We start from the raw sequence: 18871 nt of genomic DNA on the forward strand, positions 1-18871 counted from the left end.
AAGCCTGTGCCTCTGCAATTAAATGATGACACACCCAATGCCAAGGCTAGTGGTCTTTAATCCACCTCATGTCTTTATTATCCACTACCAAATACTACCCACACCCTTTTCTCACAATTGCAGATTTCTCCATTTTGTGGTGTTTTTTTCCATCTTTCGCCTTCTCCTTTTTTTCCTCTGTCTTTTTATCCCTCTGTAAATGTCTGATGCAAAAAAATAAGTGGCGGTCCCCAAAAATGAGTTCCATTTGTGCCCATCAGCTCAATTTAAGCACTGGTTAAAACACTTTCTGCACACCCAACATTTTTTTTAGACACTCACTTCTGAAAACTACTGGATGGATTTAGACCAAATCATGCGAAGGCACTTTGTTGAGTTCTACCTTCATGCCACGGTTGGTAAAATTCCATCCAGCTTTTTTTCTGTATCGGAGAGCAAATAATCCTACATGAAGTAACACAAGTCACTTTGTTTACCCTCGCTCCCACCTCTATTTTTTTGCCCCTGTTTGACGGATTAGCCATGCCAAACCCCAAAATATCCAAATTATCCCTTTTAACCACATCAATTGCTATAACTCTTGGGAACATGGACTCTAGTTTTGTCTCAACTGACATCAAGTTGGATTTGAGCCAGTCAATCTTCATGTGAAGGTGGTTGAGGAATGCAGTCACTGCTCTTCAACCTCTTCTCTCTTACTTTTAATAGTATCTTCATGGTCTTTACTGTCGCCTTCCATTGCACGGACCTGGAACCATGGCCTGGAATAGAAATAATTCTCCCAAATGCCTTCTATGCTGGCTTTCAACGTCTCCTTAAAGGCAGGACTTTGCTGTGTTAGTGGTTTCCCCATATCCACCAAGTGGTCAAGTTGTCACTCTTTTCGCATGGATATGTGAGACACTCCACTATTACCACTGTTTTATACTTTATTCCTCAGGGTTTTAGGTTGTTTTTGGGCAGGTACCAACTTAATTCCCCAGCTCAAAGGACTGGGCAACTGGTTCACATCCCTTGTAGTAAAGTGGTGTGGGTTGAGCACACTGGAAGTTCTCTTTACCCCACCCCGGCTACTTTAGTATTTAGTAGACATGGCCTTTATTGTGAAAAGAGTGTCTGTTAAAGCCAATGGGCCAGAAGGCAAATCTGCATCTTGAAAATCATCCTTGTTAGGCCATCTTAGGAGGGATTGCACACTGTTTTGACAACTGCAGACTTGCACATATTTGTAATGCTATTGCTGTATGCCTGATGGTTGCTTAGTTAAAAGACCTTATGTTCAATACAGTATGCCTGAAGTGGGGATATACCAACGTTAAAGGCCATTGGCCTGATTGGTTCATTGGGATATGTTATGTCAGATAACGTAGGTTTGACCTGTTTATTTTTAAAATGTATGCCAATGCAAGTAGTGCTGCCTTCTTTATAGAGAAAACATGTATTAAGGGCAATTGACCTTTAATGGTGGTTTATTATTATATTGTGTCTGTCAGGGTCTTGTTAAAAATACATACATGCATAGAATAAGTCAGGTTGTGAATGATCGGATGCATGAGTTTGTGGATGAGTGACAGAGTCCATGTACGATAGGCTAAGAGTCTATCCTCACCAGTAACTGCAGAAACACTTTCAGTTATAGGCCAGGCCTATTTGCATTACCAGTGCTTGTTAGTGTTTTAAGGTACCTTCTGCAATTTGCATTTCTTGCCCTTACTTCCATTCCTTTCCTGACAATGACCTGCCTCTCGTCTTCTACTTGTCTTTCCTGTAAATGTCTAACATGAGCCCACACCTCCTGTGCACGGCTATGTCTCACCTTCTCCCTGCACCCTCTGACAGTTAACTACCTCCAGCACAGATCCTCCTATGACTCAGCAAGCCTCCCTCAGTCTATCTTCTTTGCTACAACACTGGGCAGTCCATTGTGTCTTCTTTGATCTTCTGGCCAAATAATTGACATTGTGGAGATCCCAAGGTCGAGAGCCCATTGAACAGCCATCTGCTGCGAAGTTCTGTGAACCTAGAAATGATGCTCATGGGATAGGCTGAAGTGATCTTATAAACGATATTTCGTAATTGTTATTGGATAGTTATTTTTTCTGTTTTTGTTTGACAGGTGCAGAAATCATAAGGATTACCCTTTTGCAGCAGAGTTTTAAAGTCCGAAGTAACTGCTCCCCAGGATTCATGAGTTTTCCACTGCAAAACAATGAAGTGTCTTTCAGGAAAAAGATATGCCAAACAAAAAGCTGACTGGTGGAACCAAACTTTCGTTTTTTAAGCGCTCTGTAAACAAATAGTTCTGTACCTTAACTCTTTGAAGGGAGATTGATATTTGGGATGAAAGAGATGAATGGATCATGTGAATGAGTCAACCCTTCAAAAAGTATCTCTCAAGAAGGGAGCAATCATTAGATGAGAGGAGCAAAGAAGTTCAGAACAAGCGCTCCTCACCATTAAAGCACATATGATTGAAAATAATCAATTGATAGTGTCCTTGTAGCAAAAGTGACCAAGAAGAAAAAGTGATGCTCTTGAATGTCACCTGCATTTAACTCTAACTTTATGCTTACGCATGCAGAAACCAAAGGATGTGCTAAGGTCGCAAAATGGCACTGCAGCAATGGTTCACATGGTGCGCGGGACGCTTTGCATAGCACTGCTTTGTGCTTGGAACCCTGCTGGTGTCCAGGACTCTTGGGAAACTGTGGTCTGTGAATGCAGTTAGGTCTTCACAAGTTATTTGTTCCCAATTTATGTATTGTGAGTATTTGTTGATTCTAAAATAACTCCGCCTTATTGAATCCTCCAGTGGGAACAAGCATTGAAAATGAATCGGTACACACATCCTGAGCTACACTCTTCATCCCAGTAAGCAAAGTATCATTTATCACAAAAGATGGTGAACTAATAAAGGGAAACAAATCTTGGCAGCAGCTTAATTGACACTGAGATCTTTCTTGACAATTCATTCAAAACCAGGATGTATATCTTGAGACTAAACATTGTACTCCAGACGGGGCTCATAGGTAATGGATGTGCTAGTCAGAGTGTTTGTGTTCATGTTGTGAGGCTACTGTGTTTTCCAGAATACTCACGGTACGTAAAAAACATCATAATTTCCATATCACGTTGTACCCTTGGTATCTTAGCAGGCACAGGCTCCATGCTGCAGAGATCTCCACTGTTAATACTTCACTGTACATGTTTATTGTCGGTAAAGATGCCTGCATTTTCATGTATAAACTTTTTGTAGTTCTGATTAAAGTTAATTCTGGAGTATAGCTGAGGCTTGCAAATATTGTCTCATATATCTTGTGTCTTGATCTGAAGTGTACAAGAAATTTGGGGCCTCATTGACGAGGCCCTAGCGGCACAGTGCACCACCGAAACATAACTTTTTTTTACGCTCCGGTGGCTCACTGTGCTAGCCCATATTTACAAGGCCACGCAAAGCCACCTTGCATGGCTTTTCATGCCCATTTAAATATAAACCTCTTTCACGCATAGCACTGCGTGCAAGGGGAGTTCCATCGGTGTTGCTGTGGGGTGGCGTTAAAGTGGCGCAACGAGAGAAATAATATTATTTCGCCCCGTTTTTTCCTCTTTCTATATATACTGCATTCTACAGCACACATAGAAAGAGTAAAACACTATTAATGTTTGTTTATATGCAGTAAGGTGTCCCTTCCTGCACACAAACAATCACCCCTGCAATGTAGTCACTCTTGCACCATGGTGCAAGGGTGCCTGCGTTGGAGCTAGGCAGCAATTTGTGCAGCAGCGCAGGGGAAAAGGACAAGAATGCGCTGTATCTTATAGATACAGGGCATTCCTACCCTTTTGTTTTGACGCAGGGCGGCACAGCAAAAAGGATTGTGGCGCTGCCCTGCGCCAAAACTTAGTAAATGAGGCACTTGGTTTGATTTCCTTTTTGCCATGCGTAGTAAATAATGCCTTACAGTAGATCACCCATACAGAATCCATTACATTTACTCTGGTGCCCTGCTCACCCTCCTTCCTAACATATAGGAAAGAGACTGTAGCAATAGGCAAGACTGCAACAAACGTCTTAAAAACGAAGGCTGACACAAATAACTTTGTAATCTTTTGTGTCTGAGTGCCCTGTTGTGTGTGTGAGTGCCTCTACTTAACTGTCCACTGCCAACTGGGACACTGGTGACCCGATATACATACACAATTCTTAAACCAGGATGCGCAATTTGCACACCTACAGGATTATGAACGGGCATGCAATTAGCGGTTCAACCTGTACAGTAATAGATTGAATCACAAATTGTCCATTCACAGGGTGTCACAAAACAATCTGCCTAATCAGCATTAACTAGCAAGGTCACAATTTGCAACACCCTTCGAGTGACTGCAGATGCAGAAATGAAGGTCTCCAAGACAGAGCAGATCTCTATTTTTTCATTCACATTCCTAATCTAGAAACGTTTTTTTTTAAGCTGCCTGTGTCCATTAGAAAGACGGGTGCTCATTTTAATTTGTAAAAAAATAATTGTTTGGGAAATGATCGCAAGGGAGTGGGAAGTGGTTTCTGAACTATACAGTTGTGATTTTTTCTGATCTCTGAAGGCCAGCACAACTCAACCGAATTAAACTAGGAGCCCCCTTAGTGGTGGTGTATATATTAAATTTACAATAATAACTTGGGGAGTCATGTCATTTGACAAATAATAACTTTACTATCCACAAAACTATATATAAAAGGCAATTTGTATGTTTATCCAACAAAAAATGCAAAACGAAAATAAGTACGAATTGTTAAACAAATTGTCTTCAGTATAACATTTCTCAGAATTTGATAGATTTTCCAAAACTCTGTTTTAATGTCTTGTTACAATATAATTGTATCTCTCTTTTTCAGCCAATATATACATGTATTTTTATAAATGCTCCAAAAATCCATGTCATTCATTTTTATACAGTCACTAGCACATATGTTTGTTGTCTTTCAAAATAACTTTAAGGCTTTATAGGTACAGTAGAAAGATTCTGAGTTGACAATAATTTGTAATGTTCTGAAAGGATCTATCTTATTTTAGGTATCACAGCAACTAATTGAATTTCAAAATATTCTAAAATATTTCCAGAAAGGAGTTAATTGTAAAGTTTAATGGTGACCTAGATGTCACCTATATGAATAAAATTCCCATTCAAACTTTTTTTGTGATTGTAGAAGTATATTACTGCACTCACGTAAAATCCACATAATCCTTACATCATCTATTCGTAATAATTAGATATGAAAACAGTTTGACTACCTCAACAATTTTTACTCATTAAGGTTCTGAATAATATCCTTTGTGAGAGGTAATTTGGGTTCTTCACACACACACACACACACACACACACACACCCCTACACACACATACAGTAAAATACATGCCTGAGTAAAAACATATATTTGGAGCAATTACAATGAAATACATGTATATATTGGTTGAAAAAAGAGTTAAAATTATTTATATTACACAGTAGTGGTCGCATAGGGAATAATCAGACAATGATACAGAAAAACAGCTCAATGGATTTACACCGTATTTGGCAGAAACCTAGATCCTTACCCAGAAAGAGTGCTTTTATTGATTTAGTGTAATTCTGTCCAGCCGTTTTAGGGAAATTAAGGTTAAAAAAACATAGCTCTCTAGTGCTGCCTGGCTCCCTAGGCAATCCAGATGGAGGCTACAGAGACAATAGAAACAATAAAGCATTCTGACTGGCTGGACCTGTAGAACTGAGACCAGTCCTGTAGGACCAAGTGCTGTTGTAGGCTGGCAGTAACATGAAGATAAATTGTTGTGGCTGCCATTATAGAACTCAGGAACTTGGTCCCCGAGCAAACATAAGGTATAAATGGACAGGGTAGTGATACCCTAACCCCTAGCCCTTGGGGGTGGCCACAGAGGGACCCTCCCTGGGGACAACATTTTTTGAAAAAACAGTTTTGCTTTGTGCGAGAGGGATGAAATCCTTAGGAAGTCTGCGTGGCCAGAAAAAAAAAAAAAGGATAACGTTGGTTAGGAACATAAGGATTGTTGTTCGCCTTTGGGACTTGGCTGCCCACAAGGGTTTGGGTGTTAGCCATTCGGCCAACCCCACACTACAAACATCCTCCACTCTTGCCATGCACCCCTTATGACCTCACATATTACATCACTGATAACATCATTCATGACATCTGAAATGACATGACTGTACATTGTGAGTGTAAAAGTTATAATTACTTCAGTAAACTATATATGGTGAATGTTAGTGTTGAAGCAGTTTACACAAAGATGAGAGAGGCACACCATAGAACTTAGTTATTCTTCAATTATTCCAATTCCCAGATAGGCTTAGAAATCAAAAATAAAGAAAGGTTTTCCACATGTGTCGTAGTACATTACTGTGGTCCAAATATATGAAGACAATTCATAGACGGTACAATAGTCTATATTTTGTTCTTGTAATTTCAATATAAAAACACAGCCTATATCATCTATGGACACACAACCAAGTTAGCATGTGATCCCAAACATGAAACAAAGGCATGCATCATACATAAAAAAATCATGTTTTTTAAACATTTATAATGTACATCACTACATGAACAAATTTTCAATTCCGTCTATCAACACAATGTCAATATAAATGCCTATTTTCTCAAAAATGTTTCGCCAAGTCCATTTTACGTTTTAAGAGGCCTATCTGGTGTGACAGCTCATAACACAATAAACCAATATGACAGATATCAATTAGATTACAATCCTGTATTTTCAAGACCAGGCACTCACATTTCTAACCTGATTAGACACTTACATTAAATACGTTTTCTCTCCTAAATAGTATAGTATACATCCATTCAATGTTTCAAAACTGATTTCTGTAAAGCAACTTTTATTTTAATAATGAAATAGTTTACTAACCCAATCTATATTACAGGTTTTGTGTGTCCTCCATGCCAGGTTTACATCCTCAGAATACAAGTATATAAGTATGTCCTATTTTCTATCAATCCATGTGATAAATGTAGTCCTTCATCACATCAGTAGTCCCCTTTAAATACACAATGACAACATACAATATATCTCCATCCACTTGAAACTATACATAACTCCTATGTAACATGTATCCACACTTTCATCAAACTCAGAATAAAATAATGGAGTCTTAGTAATGTGCTCCGTGAGCTCCAAAGCAAGGTATTTCTCAAAATGATAAAATTAATAAATTATAGCTGTCAGTCATTGGCCATTTTTAAATGGATGGGGGACCACTTTAATATCTGGATACATTATTGAATTGCAAGGAAAACAATGGGTATGACTTTAGGGAATATTTTTGTTCCAACTACTCATAGTTGTTAGTAATATTGTCATAAAATGTCCTGATGTCCCACCAGTTTTCATAAACACTATGTTCCAAATATTAACTGAAAGTGGACAACCAATAGGGTCTTGGGGGACAGCCAAGCACAGAGAGGTCTGCCCCCCAGGAATATTGGGGAACTATAGCAGTCCAAAGGATGCTGGCGCTTTGGGCTACATTGGGCTATTTTTCAGCCCGGGGTGTATACATAGGCAGTGTTAGACCTGGCATCCTTGGCGTGTTCTCCCCTAACTTTTTGCCTCTACTCCCCAGGTTGTTGCTATGTGCTGGACTCTGTTTTTGCTGTTTTTGTTACTCTGGGCACTTTCCCACTACTGACCAGTGCTAAAGTGCAACTGCTTCCTATGTGAAATTGTATGTGTAATGGGCTTTTCCATGATTGGCATATTTGATTTACTAGTTAGTCCACTAGTAAAGTGCACTAGAGGTGCCTAGAGAGCCTGTAAATCAAATGCTACTCGTGGGCCTGCAGCACTGATTGTACCCACAAGAGTAGCCCTGTAAACATGGCTCAGACCTGCCACTGCAATGTCTTTGTGTGTAGTTTTAAACTGCCAATTCAACTTACTTGCCAGGCCTAAACTATCCCTTTTTATACATGTAAGGTACCCCTAAGGTAGGCCCTCGGTACCCCCATGGGCAGGGTGTGGTGTATGTTAAAGGTGGGACATGTACTGATGTGTTTTATATGTCCTAACAGTGCAATACTGTCAAATTGGGTTTTCACTGTTGCACGGCATATCTCTCTCATAGGTTAACATGGGGCTGCCTTTAAATATTCTTAAAGTGCAGTTTCTCTTTGAGAGCAGAAAGAGATGTCGAGTTTGGGGGTCTCTGAACTCACAAATTAAAAATATATATTTTAGTGAAGGTGGTTTTTAGATTGTTAGTTTGAAATGCCACTTTTAGAAAGTAGGCATTTTCTAGCTTAAACCATTCCGTGACTCTGCCTGTTTGTGGATTGCCTGTCTGGGTCAGACTGACAGTTGGGCTGTTTGTGAATCTCCTCTAGATAGTGACACAAAGGGAGCCGGGGTATAGCCTGCATATCCTGATGAGCCATCTGGGCTAGAGTGGAGGCAGGAGTGGTCACTTACACCTGAATGGTGCCTGTCCTCACACAATGCAGTCTCTGTCTGTGGCCTGGCCTGACCAAGGCAGGATCATGTAAACAGCAGATACTTTTCTTTGAAGTTGGGCAACTTCAAAGGCAGAAAGTGGTATAAGTATTGGACCCAAAACCCCAGACTTTGGATTTCTTCAAGATTTGCTTCTGGAACCAAGAGGAACTTCTGCCAAGGAGAAAAGCTGAAGAGCTGAGGAGAAGTGCTGACCCTGTCTATTACTGTGCTTTGTTGGGCTATCCTGCAGTTGCTACTTCTGCCTGTGAAAGGGAACAAAGACTGGACTTAGTGGTATATTCCTGTATGAGAAGAATCTCCAAGGGCTTGGACTGAGCTTGCCCCCTGTTCTTAAGTCTCAGGGCCATCAAAGACTTCCTCTGCCAGCACCTAGATTCTCTGCTGAGACTCCTGCCCTGCCAAATGGTGCCTAATCCAGTACCTGGGCCCTTGAAAGGAGAAGATTGTAAAAAAACAAGAAAAAACAAGTGAACCGACTTCGGATGATTCCGGACCGCCGCCGCTGCCGAATCCCATGACACCTCCTGAAACCGAAGCCGTGGTCCTTCCTGGAGTGCGACGATCCTGCAGGCCTGACACCACTGCAGCCTCGCTGAAGTCCTTGACTCTGTGGAAGTCGCCACACCACGTCATGACCGCAGGATACCAACTCCACCAGAAGGGCGCAGATCCGTTTTGCATCGACGCCGCATCACCTCCACCGCTCTGAAGCAAGGACCCGCCGCCTCTTCGTGACGCCTCCGATCTGCAGCACCGGAACCGATGCCACCTCAAATCCAGCGATGCCAAGATCCCTGACTCCGTGCACCGGCTTGTTTTCTCATTTTCACAAGGTACTGTATCTAGGGGTCCGTGTGACTCCATGACCGGCGCCATTGGCGTCGGACTGTTGGGAATGACTCCGTCATGACGCCGTGATATCACCTAGTCGAAGCATTTGTGTTTCTAAGCGCTATTTTTGTGTTTAATTTTTAAAAATTCATAACTTGACTTGTGTGTGTTGGATTTTTGCCGTTTTGTCTTGTTTTGTTTAGATAAATATTGGCTATTTTTCTAACCTGGTGTTGAGACATTTTGTAGTGTTGTCACTAAATTACTGTGTGTGTTGGTACAAATACTTTACACATTGTCTCTGGGTTAAGCCTTTCTGCCCGTGCCAAGCTACCAAGGGGGCGAGTGGGGGTTAACCGGGTGTGTTTCCTCTTTGCCCTGACTAGAGTGAGGGTCCTTGCTTGGACAGGGGGTAACCTGACTGCCAACCAAAGACCCAATTTCTAACAGACAGGCATTCTGGGTGACCAGCCACCATTTTGTATTGGTGACATGGTGGCTGGCAACTAGGTCATTAGCATTTTTATAGTAGGCCTTGACTTTTTTAAACTAATTTAGCACTTTTGCTAATTGAGTACTTATTGGAGTCAGGGCTTTTGACACGTATAATTATGTGGTGAGTAGTTCAGGCGGTAGGTTTGCGTCGGATGAAGTGGCACAGACGGTGAACTTCCTGATGAGGCTGGGGGGCTCGTTCTCTTTGAGGCTGGCATAAAGATAGAAAGGGGCTTCCCAATGTGTGAGCACCTGGGGGGATGTGGAAGCTGTATATGACTGTTCTAACCTGTACTGGATACCCGCTTCAATGGACAGAAGGAGAGCATGGGGGCCGCTCCCAAGTGAGGAGAGCGGCCCGAGAGGGAGTTAGGTGGGCTGTGGGGCACATCCGGAGCCAGTGCGGCCCGCGGGAGAATCAATTGCGGCAAAAACATTTGAGTCAAGGCCCCAGGTGATACAAGGGCCTGTCGAGGTGCTCCAGCCCTCACAAGGTAGGCCGAACACGCGTCGGGAATTCACTTCAAACACTAACACACAGTTCGACTCAACTATGTTCTGGTCGAAAGCCACTAGCGGCTGTGCGCCCCTTTATTTATAGCCATGTAGCCAAGCCCAGGGTGAAACATGTCAATAAAGTTATAGATGGCTCGCTACATCCCTCCCCTAAAAAAAACAACATTGCATTGTGGTAAGCAGAAAAAGTAATAGAAGAAAGAGAGAACAGCATGTAATAAACGCTTCAAAGAAAAAAAACATTTAGGTGCAACAAACAAAATCTCGGAGTTGCTGGCTGGGAGTCGGGTTGGGGTGCAGGTTGTACTTTTCTCTCCTGCCGACTGATTCACCAGAGACCCCACAGCTGGGTTCTTGTGGTCCCAGCGGGCACTGCTCCTGGGTGGCTCCACACCTGAGCCCTGACTGGGCCTTGCCATTCTCCGTCAACGATAGGGGACCCCCAGCCACGTCTTCCTCCTCCACCTCAAGGGAGTGTCCATCATCTGTCTCGTCCGACACCAACACTTGCTTGAACCATGAAGCATTGCGGGTGACGTTTCTGCCATTTCTTTGGATGGTGACCATTGTCCCCTCCACTTGGGCTACCCTGCACATGTCAGATTCATACAGGTTCCGAAACTTCCACCCCGGATGGCGGTCCTTCACGATGACGAAGTCATCTATTTGAAAGTCAGGGTACCTCACTCTCTTTTTCTCACTTGTCTTTTGATTTGGTTTGTCGTAATTTCTCCTGTGTTGCTTCAATGTCCAGGGCAGGCGGTTGTCATTGCACATCAGCCGGAAAGCAATCCCGTGGGGACTGCTTGAACAGCAAAGCGACTGGGGCAAAGCCCGTGGTGCTGTGGGGTGTCTGCCAGTAGGCCTGCAGGAATTGGTGGAGACACACCTCAGCGTCATCCCCTTGGGCTACTCCTATCCGGAGGGCACGGTTAAGGGTCCTCATGAACCGTTCCACATCCCCATTCACCTGGGGCCAGTGTGGGGTGATCTGGCGATGTCATACAGCAAGGGAGGCCAGATACTCTTGAAATTCCTGTCCGTAAAAGGGCGGACTATTTTCTGATCGAGCTTCACTAGGAGGCCCATCAGCGCAAATGTCATCTCCAGCGCTGGCCTTACATGTTCCAATGCAGTGGAAGTGACCAGCTCAACAACAGGAAATCTGGTGCAAGTATCAATCAGCACCACCTTCAACCAGCTGTCAGGGAAACTCCTGAAATCCATGCTCAGCCTAGACCAAGGCCAAGTGCTCAGTGGCCCGGTTATTACGGGGGCCGGGAGCTGGTCCCAGGCGGTGATAGCACAGGGATGACATTGTCTAACCCATTCGTCGACAACAGCATCGATCCTTGGGAACCAGACCTTACTCCAGAGACGAGACTTCGTCTTTGCTGCCCCTTGGTGCCCTTGGTGAGCCAACTCGACCACACGGTCCCACAGACAGTGCCGTATCAATAATCTCTGTCCACAGAGCAGGATGCCCTCGTTACTCACTGACAGTTCGCTCCTCATCCTCCACAGCAGCTGCATGGCCATGCACTCCTCAGGGTTGACAGCCTTCGTCCCGTCCAGGAAGAGCTTCCACTGCTGCCCGGCCAACGCTTCCCTGGCCCTCCTTATGACAGTATCTCGGCAGGTGGCTTCCACAATTTCGGGCACAGGCACCATCAAGGCCATGGGGCACACCAGGTTGATGAAATTCTCTGTCCTTCCCTCCTCCTCCACAGCTCCAGATGTCTGTTGCGGCGGGGGATGACATGAGAGGTAGTCGGCTGGGTAGTTGACCCTGGGGCGATAGACAACCTGGAATCGATAGGGCTGCAGTAGTACAGCCCAGCATTCTATCCTCCGGGGAGCGAGTCGGGCAATGCCAGCGAAAAGCGAGACCACCCAGAATTCGTGCCCACAAAGGTACAGGTGGAAGTGCTGACAGGCCCACCAGATATCAAGAGCCTCCCTCTCGATTTGTGCATAGCGTTTCTCGGTCACGGAAAGGGCTCTGCTCACGTAGGCCACCTGTGCCCACTCATGGTTCGGTTGCTCTTGCATCAGAACAGCGCCGAGTCCAATGGGGCTGCCATCTACTACAACTTCGGTTCTCTTCCAGGGGTGGAAGTAGGCCATTGTGACCTTATCGCGCAGAGCTTCTTTGATGGTGTGGAAGGCCTTGTCTGTTTCTCATCTCAGTGGGGTTTCATGGAGTTGGGGCACCCTTGATGCGTCTGCCTTTTGGGAGTCAACCTGCAACCCTTCCCTTGAGAATATATATCCAAAGAAGTTGACAGAGTTGCAATAGAAGGCGCACTTCTTCTTATACGGGATGAGGCTGGCCTCGGAGAACCGTTGGAGCATGGCTCGCAGACGTCGGTGGTGATCCTTAAGGGTATCCGAGAAGATGAGGATATCATTGCTGAGGTTAAGGATGCCCACCAGGCCTGACAATGTTTCACAAATCACATTCTGAAATACTTCGGCCGCCGACGAAGCCCCAAAGCTGAGCTGCCAGAAATGCTAGAGCCCCATGTGGGTGGAGAACGTGCTGATGTTGAGGCTCTCCGGCACCAGCTCTAGTTGATGGTAGCCAGAGTTGAGGTCCAGCTTGGAGAACCTCTGGGCCCCAATGAGGTCCATGATAATGTTGTCTATGGTGGGGGTAATGTGTTGTTCTCGTTTGATGGCACTGTTGGGCATTCACAGGCGTATGGCGCCCAGTTGCTTTGGGTTTGGGGCGATCACAAGGGGAAACACCCTGTGGGGTGGGGCTGGTGACCGTCTCAATGACTCCCAGTTCTTCCAGGATCTGCTGCTCTTTTTCCACCAGGGATCTTAAGTGAAACAGTACTCTCCAGGGTCTCAGGGCGGTCAGCCTCACTGCTGGGTTCATGTGGAGCTTGAATTGCTTCCCATTTAGCTTGCCCAACCCCTTGAAAAGCTGCAGGAACTCCTTGAGAACAGCTTAGGCCTGAGACTCATGGATTTGCGGTGCGAAGAACACGAGCTCCAGGTCCTCGGCGTTGTGGCATCCGAGTAGGGCCCATTTGTTCCCCTCCGCAATGTGAAATTTGGCCTTCGTCATGCTGGCGACCGTGACTTCAATCGCCCCCCGAAGGGGCAACGGCTGTTGGTCCCGTAGGTGTAAATCATGATATTGCATGGTGCCAGAGGAGGTTTAGGTGACAGTTTGTTAACACAAAAGGATGATGGACGGAGTGCTGACAATGCAAACACTCACCCCCAGTCACAGATCTGGTTTTAATCCATCATTCTTTTGCTCACCATGCCACCCCAGTTTGGACCCAGCCATATGCAAATCAGTCTTGACCCTGTTCCTCATGGGAACAGTCCAGCCCGAACTGGACTGGGTCCAGTGGCATAGTGAGCATGCCCAGACGTGGGTCCCGTGCTTGCTATGCCACCAGATTCAAGCTAGCCTGGCTGATGAAGGGTGATACCCTGAAACCGGTCCCAGGATGCTTGTTTCTGGTCCAGGGAAGACCTGGCCTGGCAGTTCGGGCTGGACTGTTCCCATGGGGAACAGGGTCAAGACTGATTTGCATATGGCTGGGTCCAAACTGGAATGGCATGGCAAGCAAAAAAACTGATGGACTAAACCCAGATCTGTGACTGGGGGTGAATGTTTGATTTATTCTGCATTCCGTCCATCATCTGTTGTTTTTGCATTTGTCGCCCCAAGTGGGAAGGGTATGCCCAGATGTGGGTCCCGTGCTTGCTATGCCACCAGATTCAAGCTAGCCTGGCTGATGAAGGGTGATACCCTGAAACCGGTCCCAGGATGCTTGTTTCTGGTCCAGGGAAGACCTGGCCTAACAGTTCGGGCTGGACTGTTCCCATGGGGAACAGGGTCAAGACTGATTTGCATATGGCTGGGTCCAAACTGCAATGGCATGGCAAGCAAAAAAACTGATGGACTAAACCCAGATCTGTGACTGGGGGTAAATGTTTGATTTATTCTGCATTCCGTCCATCATCTGTTGGTTTTGACAGTTTGTTATACTGTTCTGTGCTCTAGGCCGCAATTACCGCATCCTTTGTCATCCGCCTTCTGGGAGTGCGTCGGGCACGGGGGAGTGTGGCCCTGAAGGACCTCCACCTGCTTCTCTTTGACAGCAGCCTGATGTGCGGTTCCAGGGGTCGAAGATGGTCGGGCTAGCGCAGCTACCATGTCCTCTGCTCAGCTGTTTGACAGCTCATGTGATCTCACCAAAATCAGGATGTTGTCGAGCGAGATGCCTGGTTGACACAGGATGAGCTTGTGCACCAGTTTAGAGCGGCACCCCTGGATGATCTGGGTACATATTTCTTCATGCTGATTGAGGCCCACACAGATGCTCGGTAGCTTTCTCAGCCGTGTGAAAAACATGTCTGTGTCTGTCTGTTTTGCCTGCCGCAGTTTGAACCGCTCATAGTCTGGATTCAGCTGGGGGTCAAAGTACTGGTTGAGGGCAGCCACTGCTGCATTGAAGTCGTATCATTACCAGTGTTTGGTAAAGTCTTGAACAGCTTGTACAGCTTGTTGCCCCCAAAATGAATCATGAGGGACTGTTGCACAGTACAATCCGTCTCCCTCGGGGCGCGATGGTGCCATCTTGGTGCAGCCGTGGCAGGGTCCTCCAGTTGATTGAATGGGGGTAGAGCGGTGACCGATGAGTGGGCCCCTGGGTTGGGTGCCAGGCGTGGCTGGTTATGTTGAGGGATGAACTCATGGTGACCTGCCCTTGAATGTCCATGCGTTGCTTTGCAGGAAATGCCCTGACAACCCTTTGGAGGTGTCTAATGCTGATCTTCGACTGATCCTCAGCACCTCCCCACCTCCCCACCTCCCCCAAGCCTTGAGACCCTTACGGGTGAGTAGCCACGCTTTACAAATCCCTGATTGATTGATGTTTGCTCTCTTCTGTAGTAGTGTTCATACTTGTTTTTAGCCAAAAGTTTGTTTTTCACAGGTTCAATGAGGGCAAGCCACTGACCTTCTTTCCCATTCTCACAACTGCATGTGGGTCACAGCCTCGACAGTCCTTTTACCCAGGCAGGCACAGCCAAGGCCAGTCCTGGGGGCCTCCAGCTCAGAGGCAGCCTGATGAGGGGGCATGTTGCCGGCCAGCTGCTGCGAGGGAGCCTGAGCCAGGTTGAAACCGCCTCAGAGCATTTGCTCTGCTCCCCTGATGATCAGCAGTGCCGGGGCGGAGCCGCTGGGCTGGCAGAGGCCTAAAGAGGTGAGACGCAGGCCTCCCACAACACGTGGAGGGGAGACCCGCAGACCTGGAGCCTTACCCCTGTCGTCTCAGTCACTCCACCGGACATGCTGGGGTGCGCGGATGGAGCGCTGCATCTTCAAGCTTGCAGCGGGTGCAGGCACGCTGTTGTGGCACTCTGATCAGTCGAATAGGCGCACTGATGGGGTGCACTGCCCTCGTCACCACTGTCGAGTGCAACTCAACTATGTTCTGACTGCGAGCCAGGAGCGGCTGCACACCCCTTTATTTATAGCCCTGAGGCCGAGGCCGAGCCCGGTCTCCAGGGTGAAACACGGCAACAAAGTAATGGAGAGCCCGGATGGCTCTCTACAGGGCCTACGGTGCTGCTTATCGGCATCGCGAGCTGGCTAAAATGCCAGGAGAGGCCTCGTGTATGCACGCAGTGGGCGGGGCTGCCAAGTACCACGCATCAGGAGTTAGACAAACACATTTTAATGCGGTAGTATGCATCACCCCATTAAAATGCATTATCACGCTGGAACTGGAAGTCCTGCCGATGCTGTACCACGCGATAGCAGTCCAGGAGCAGCAACGCCGACGACAACAGTGAGTACAGCTGCCTAGCACACAAGGGAGGGAGGGGAGAGTGACACACCCACACGCACAACACACACCACACACCGAGAACAATCTGCAGAGAAATCCTACAACAACATAAGCCAGAAGTAAAGAAAGCCAGGACACATACCTTTTGTCCAACCTCTGTATTTCGGTGGACCTGCACCCACAACAAATGAGGCAACTATATACAAAGTCCAATGTTAGCTAAAAGCCACAGGGCAACGTCCAAGGCCCAACTTGACTCCTGACAGTCCAAGACCCTCCACTGGGCAGGGGCATCATGGTGATGGTAGGCAGGCACCTCAGGGGCAGGGGTGGGTGAGGGGTTTCCTGGGAGGGGGGGTCCTTGGATTTGGGTTTGGGAGGGGGCGGGTCCTTGCTCTGTTGCTTAGGGGACAGAGTTGGTTGCTTTGAGCGGTGGGCCGGAGTGCCACTCTTGTGCCCCTTAGTGGCAGGTGTAGCTGCAGGGGGAGAAACAGGAGTGGACTGCGAGCTGGAGGTACGGGGGAGAGGGATCTTCCTCTTACAGGCAGGACGGAGGTCAAGAAAGGAAAAGGAAAAGTTTCTTAGGTCCCATGGGGCGAGCTGTGGGAGGAGGTTTGGGAGTTGAGGTAGAGGGAGGGGTTGTAGGAGGAGTAGGTGTGCTGGACTTGGTTGCAGGTACATGTACTGTGTGAGGTGGATGGCTGTTGAGTGTCTGAGTGGGAGCGCTTATGTGTTTTTGGAGGGGTTGGGCAGACAGGGTGGAAGAGGACAAACAGGACGTGTGTATGTATGTTGTGGTTTCTGCAAGTGAGGTGAGTGTGCTGCATGAGATTGTGATGGTGGTGGTGACTGCGCATGCGGTGAATGGGGTGCTAGTCTGCATGTCTGCTGCTGTGGTGACTGTGGGCAAGGCTGTACGGGTGGCAAGATCTGGGACTGATGATGCAGTGCCTGCAGGTGTGAGTGTTAATGTGACTGTGAGGGAGGAGGTAGGGGGAGACAGTGAGGCAGCTGCTGCTGTTGTTTGTGCTTCTGTGTGTTGGCTGTGTGTGTGCCTGAGAAGTGAAGTGTGGTGCCTTTGCTTGTCTATGCGAGTCCTGTCTGTTGTCTTGGGTGCATGCTTGTCTGATTGTGTGTGTGGGATGGGTTGGGGGAGAGGGCTTTGGGACTCGGAACAGGTAGTTAGAGGGGGGACGGAAGAACCAGGGACACTGGCTGCCATCAAAGAGGAGGCCAGAGCCTAAAACGATCTCTGTAGGGAAGCCAAGCCACCGTGAATGCCCTTCAGGTAGACATTGCATTGCTGCATTTGGGATGCCAGCCCCTGGATGGCATTCACTATGGTTAACTGCCCTACAGAGATGGATCTCAGGATGTCAATAGCCTCCTCAGTGAGGGCAGAAGGGCTGACTGGGGCAGGGCCTGAGGTGCCTGGGGCGACGGAGACGCCTACCATCCTGGGTGAGCGGGCACGGGCAACTCAGTGGGGGGCTACTGGTGGGGTGGTGTTGATACAGGGCGGCGGAAGATGTAGTAGCTGGGATGGTCCCAGAGGGGTCCACCACCGCCAGGGAGCTTCCATCGGAGGAGGAATCAGAGTCTGTACTCAAAGCTCCAGTCTCCCCCGTGGTGCTCCCCTCCAACCCACTGGTCCCCTCAGCGTTGGTGGACTCTGCCTCCTGGGTCTCATGGGCGGCAGCTCCCCCACTCGCCAGTGCCCCTGCTCCTTCGCCAGATCAAGCTAATGCACACAAGGACAGGATGAGAAAAGGAGAGAGGGTGGGGGTGAAAGAAAGGGAGCACAGGTTCAATCACAGCAACAACAGCACAGATGGCATACACATCACAATCACTCATTGGGACTAACACTGTGCAGTATGAACCACAATGACAAACCATTGCCTGGGAACAATAGGAGAAATGAACCCAAATATAACCATCTGCACACCTACTGGGACTCACTAAGCCATGTCTGCCATGGTATGCCAGCTACGTACCAATACCAAATATACATACCAACCTACATTGCTAACAGGACTCCACAAGATTAGCTAAACCAGCATATTGGGGCATCCACTGACTAGAACCTTGCACCCAAACCCCATGGCAGGCAAAAAAACAAAAATACCACACAGTCTGTTCTCACCCCCTAGTGGCTGCTGTGCTGCCCTCAAGCGCCCATCCAACTCAGGATCTGCCACTGCCAGTATGCAGGCCATTAGGGGGGTCCGACGGGCACCCCTCCCTCATTGGGAGGCCATCCCCAGCTGGGCCTCCACGGTCTTCCAGGCCCAGCGTCTCAGGTCCTCCCACTGTTTCCTGGAGTGGGTGCTTGGCCAGCTATGGACCCCCAGTGTCTGCACGTCCTTGGCGATGGCACGCCACAACCCTTTCTTCTGATGGGCGCTGACCTGCATAGAGAATACAGATGAATGGACACCATGATCTCAACACTCCATTCTATAACAGAAATGCCTTACATACTGCATAGATCCCACATTAAGCCTACACATGACCGGTACCTCTACATACACATTGCATCCAGCAAAAACACCTCCTGTAAACGACACACTGCCAGCACACACATGCATCTTCATGCAGCCATGTCGCATCCAACGTACCCACGAGGTGCTCACCTGTTGGTCTGGAGGCCGATACAACTGCCCA

The 18871-nt window shown here is 47.3% G+C and overlaps 1 protein-coding gene across 1 annotated transcript in view; it reads left to right on the plus strand.

Moving 5' to 3' along the window:
* Positions 1-3299, plus strand: part of LOC138287476 (aldo-keto reductase family 1 member B1-like) — a 97770-nt gene extending 94471 nt beyond the window's left edge. Inside the window, exon 10 of the mRNA XM_069227918.1 lies at positions 2117-3299. Coding sequence (XP_069084019.1) covers positions 2117-2159 — 43 coding nt within the window. The 3' untranslated portion in view covers positions 2160-3299. The remainder of the gene's footprint in view (positions 1-2116) is intronic.
* Positions 3300-18871: the final 15572 nt, after the last annotated feature.

Source organism: Pleurodeles waltl, chromosome 4_1 (genome assembly GCF_031143425.1).
Source record: "Pleurodeles waltl isolate 20211129_DDA chromosome 4_1, aPleWal1.hap1.20221129, whole genome shotgun sequence".
Classification (NCBI taxonomy): domain Eukaryota; kingdom Metazoa; phylum Chordata; class Amphibia; order Caudata; family Salamandridae; genus Pleurodeles; species Pleurodeles waltl.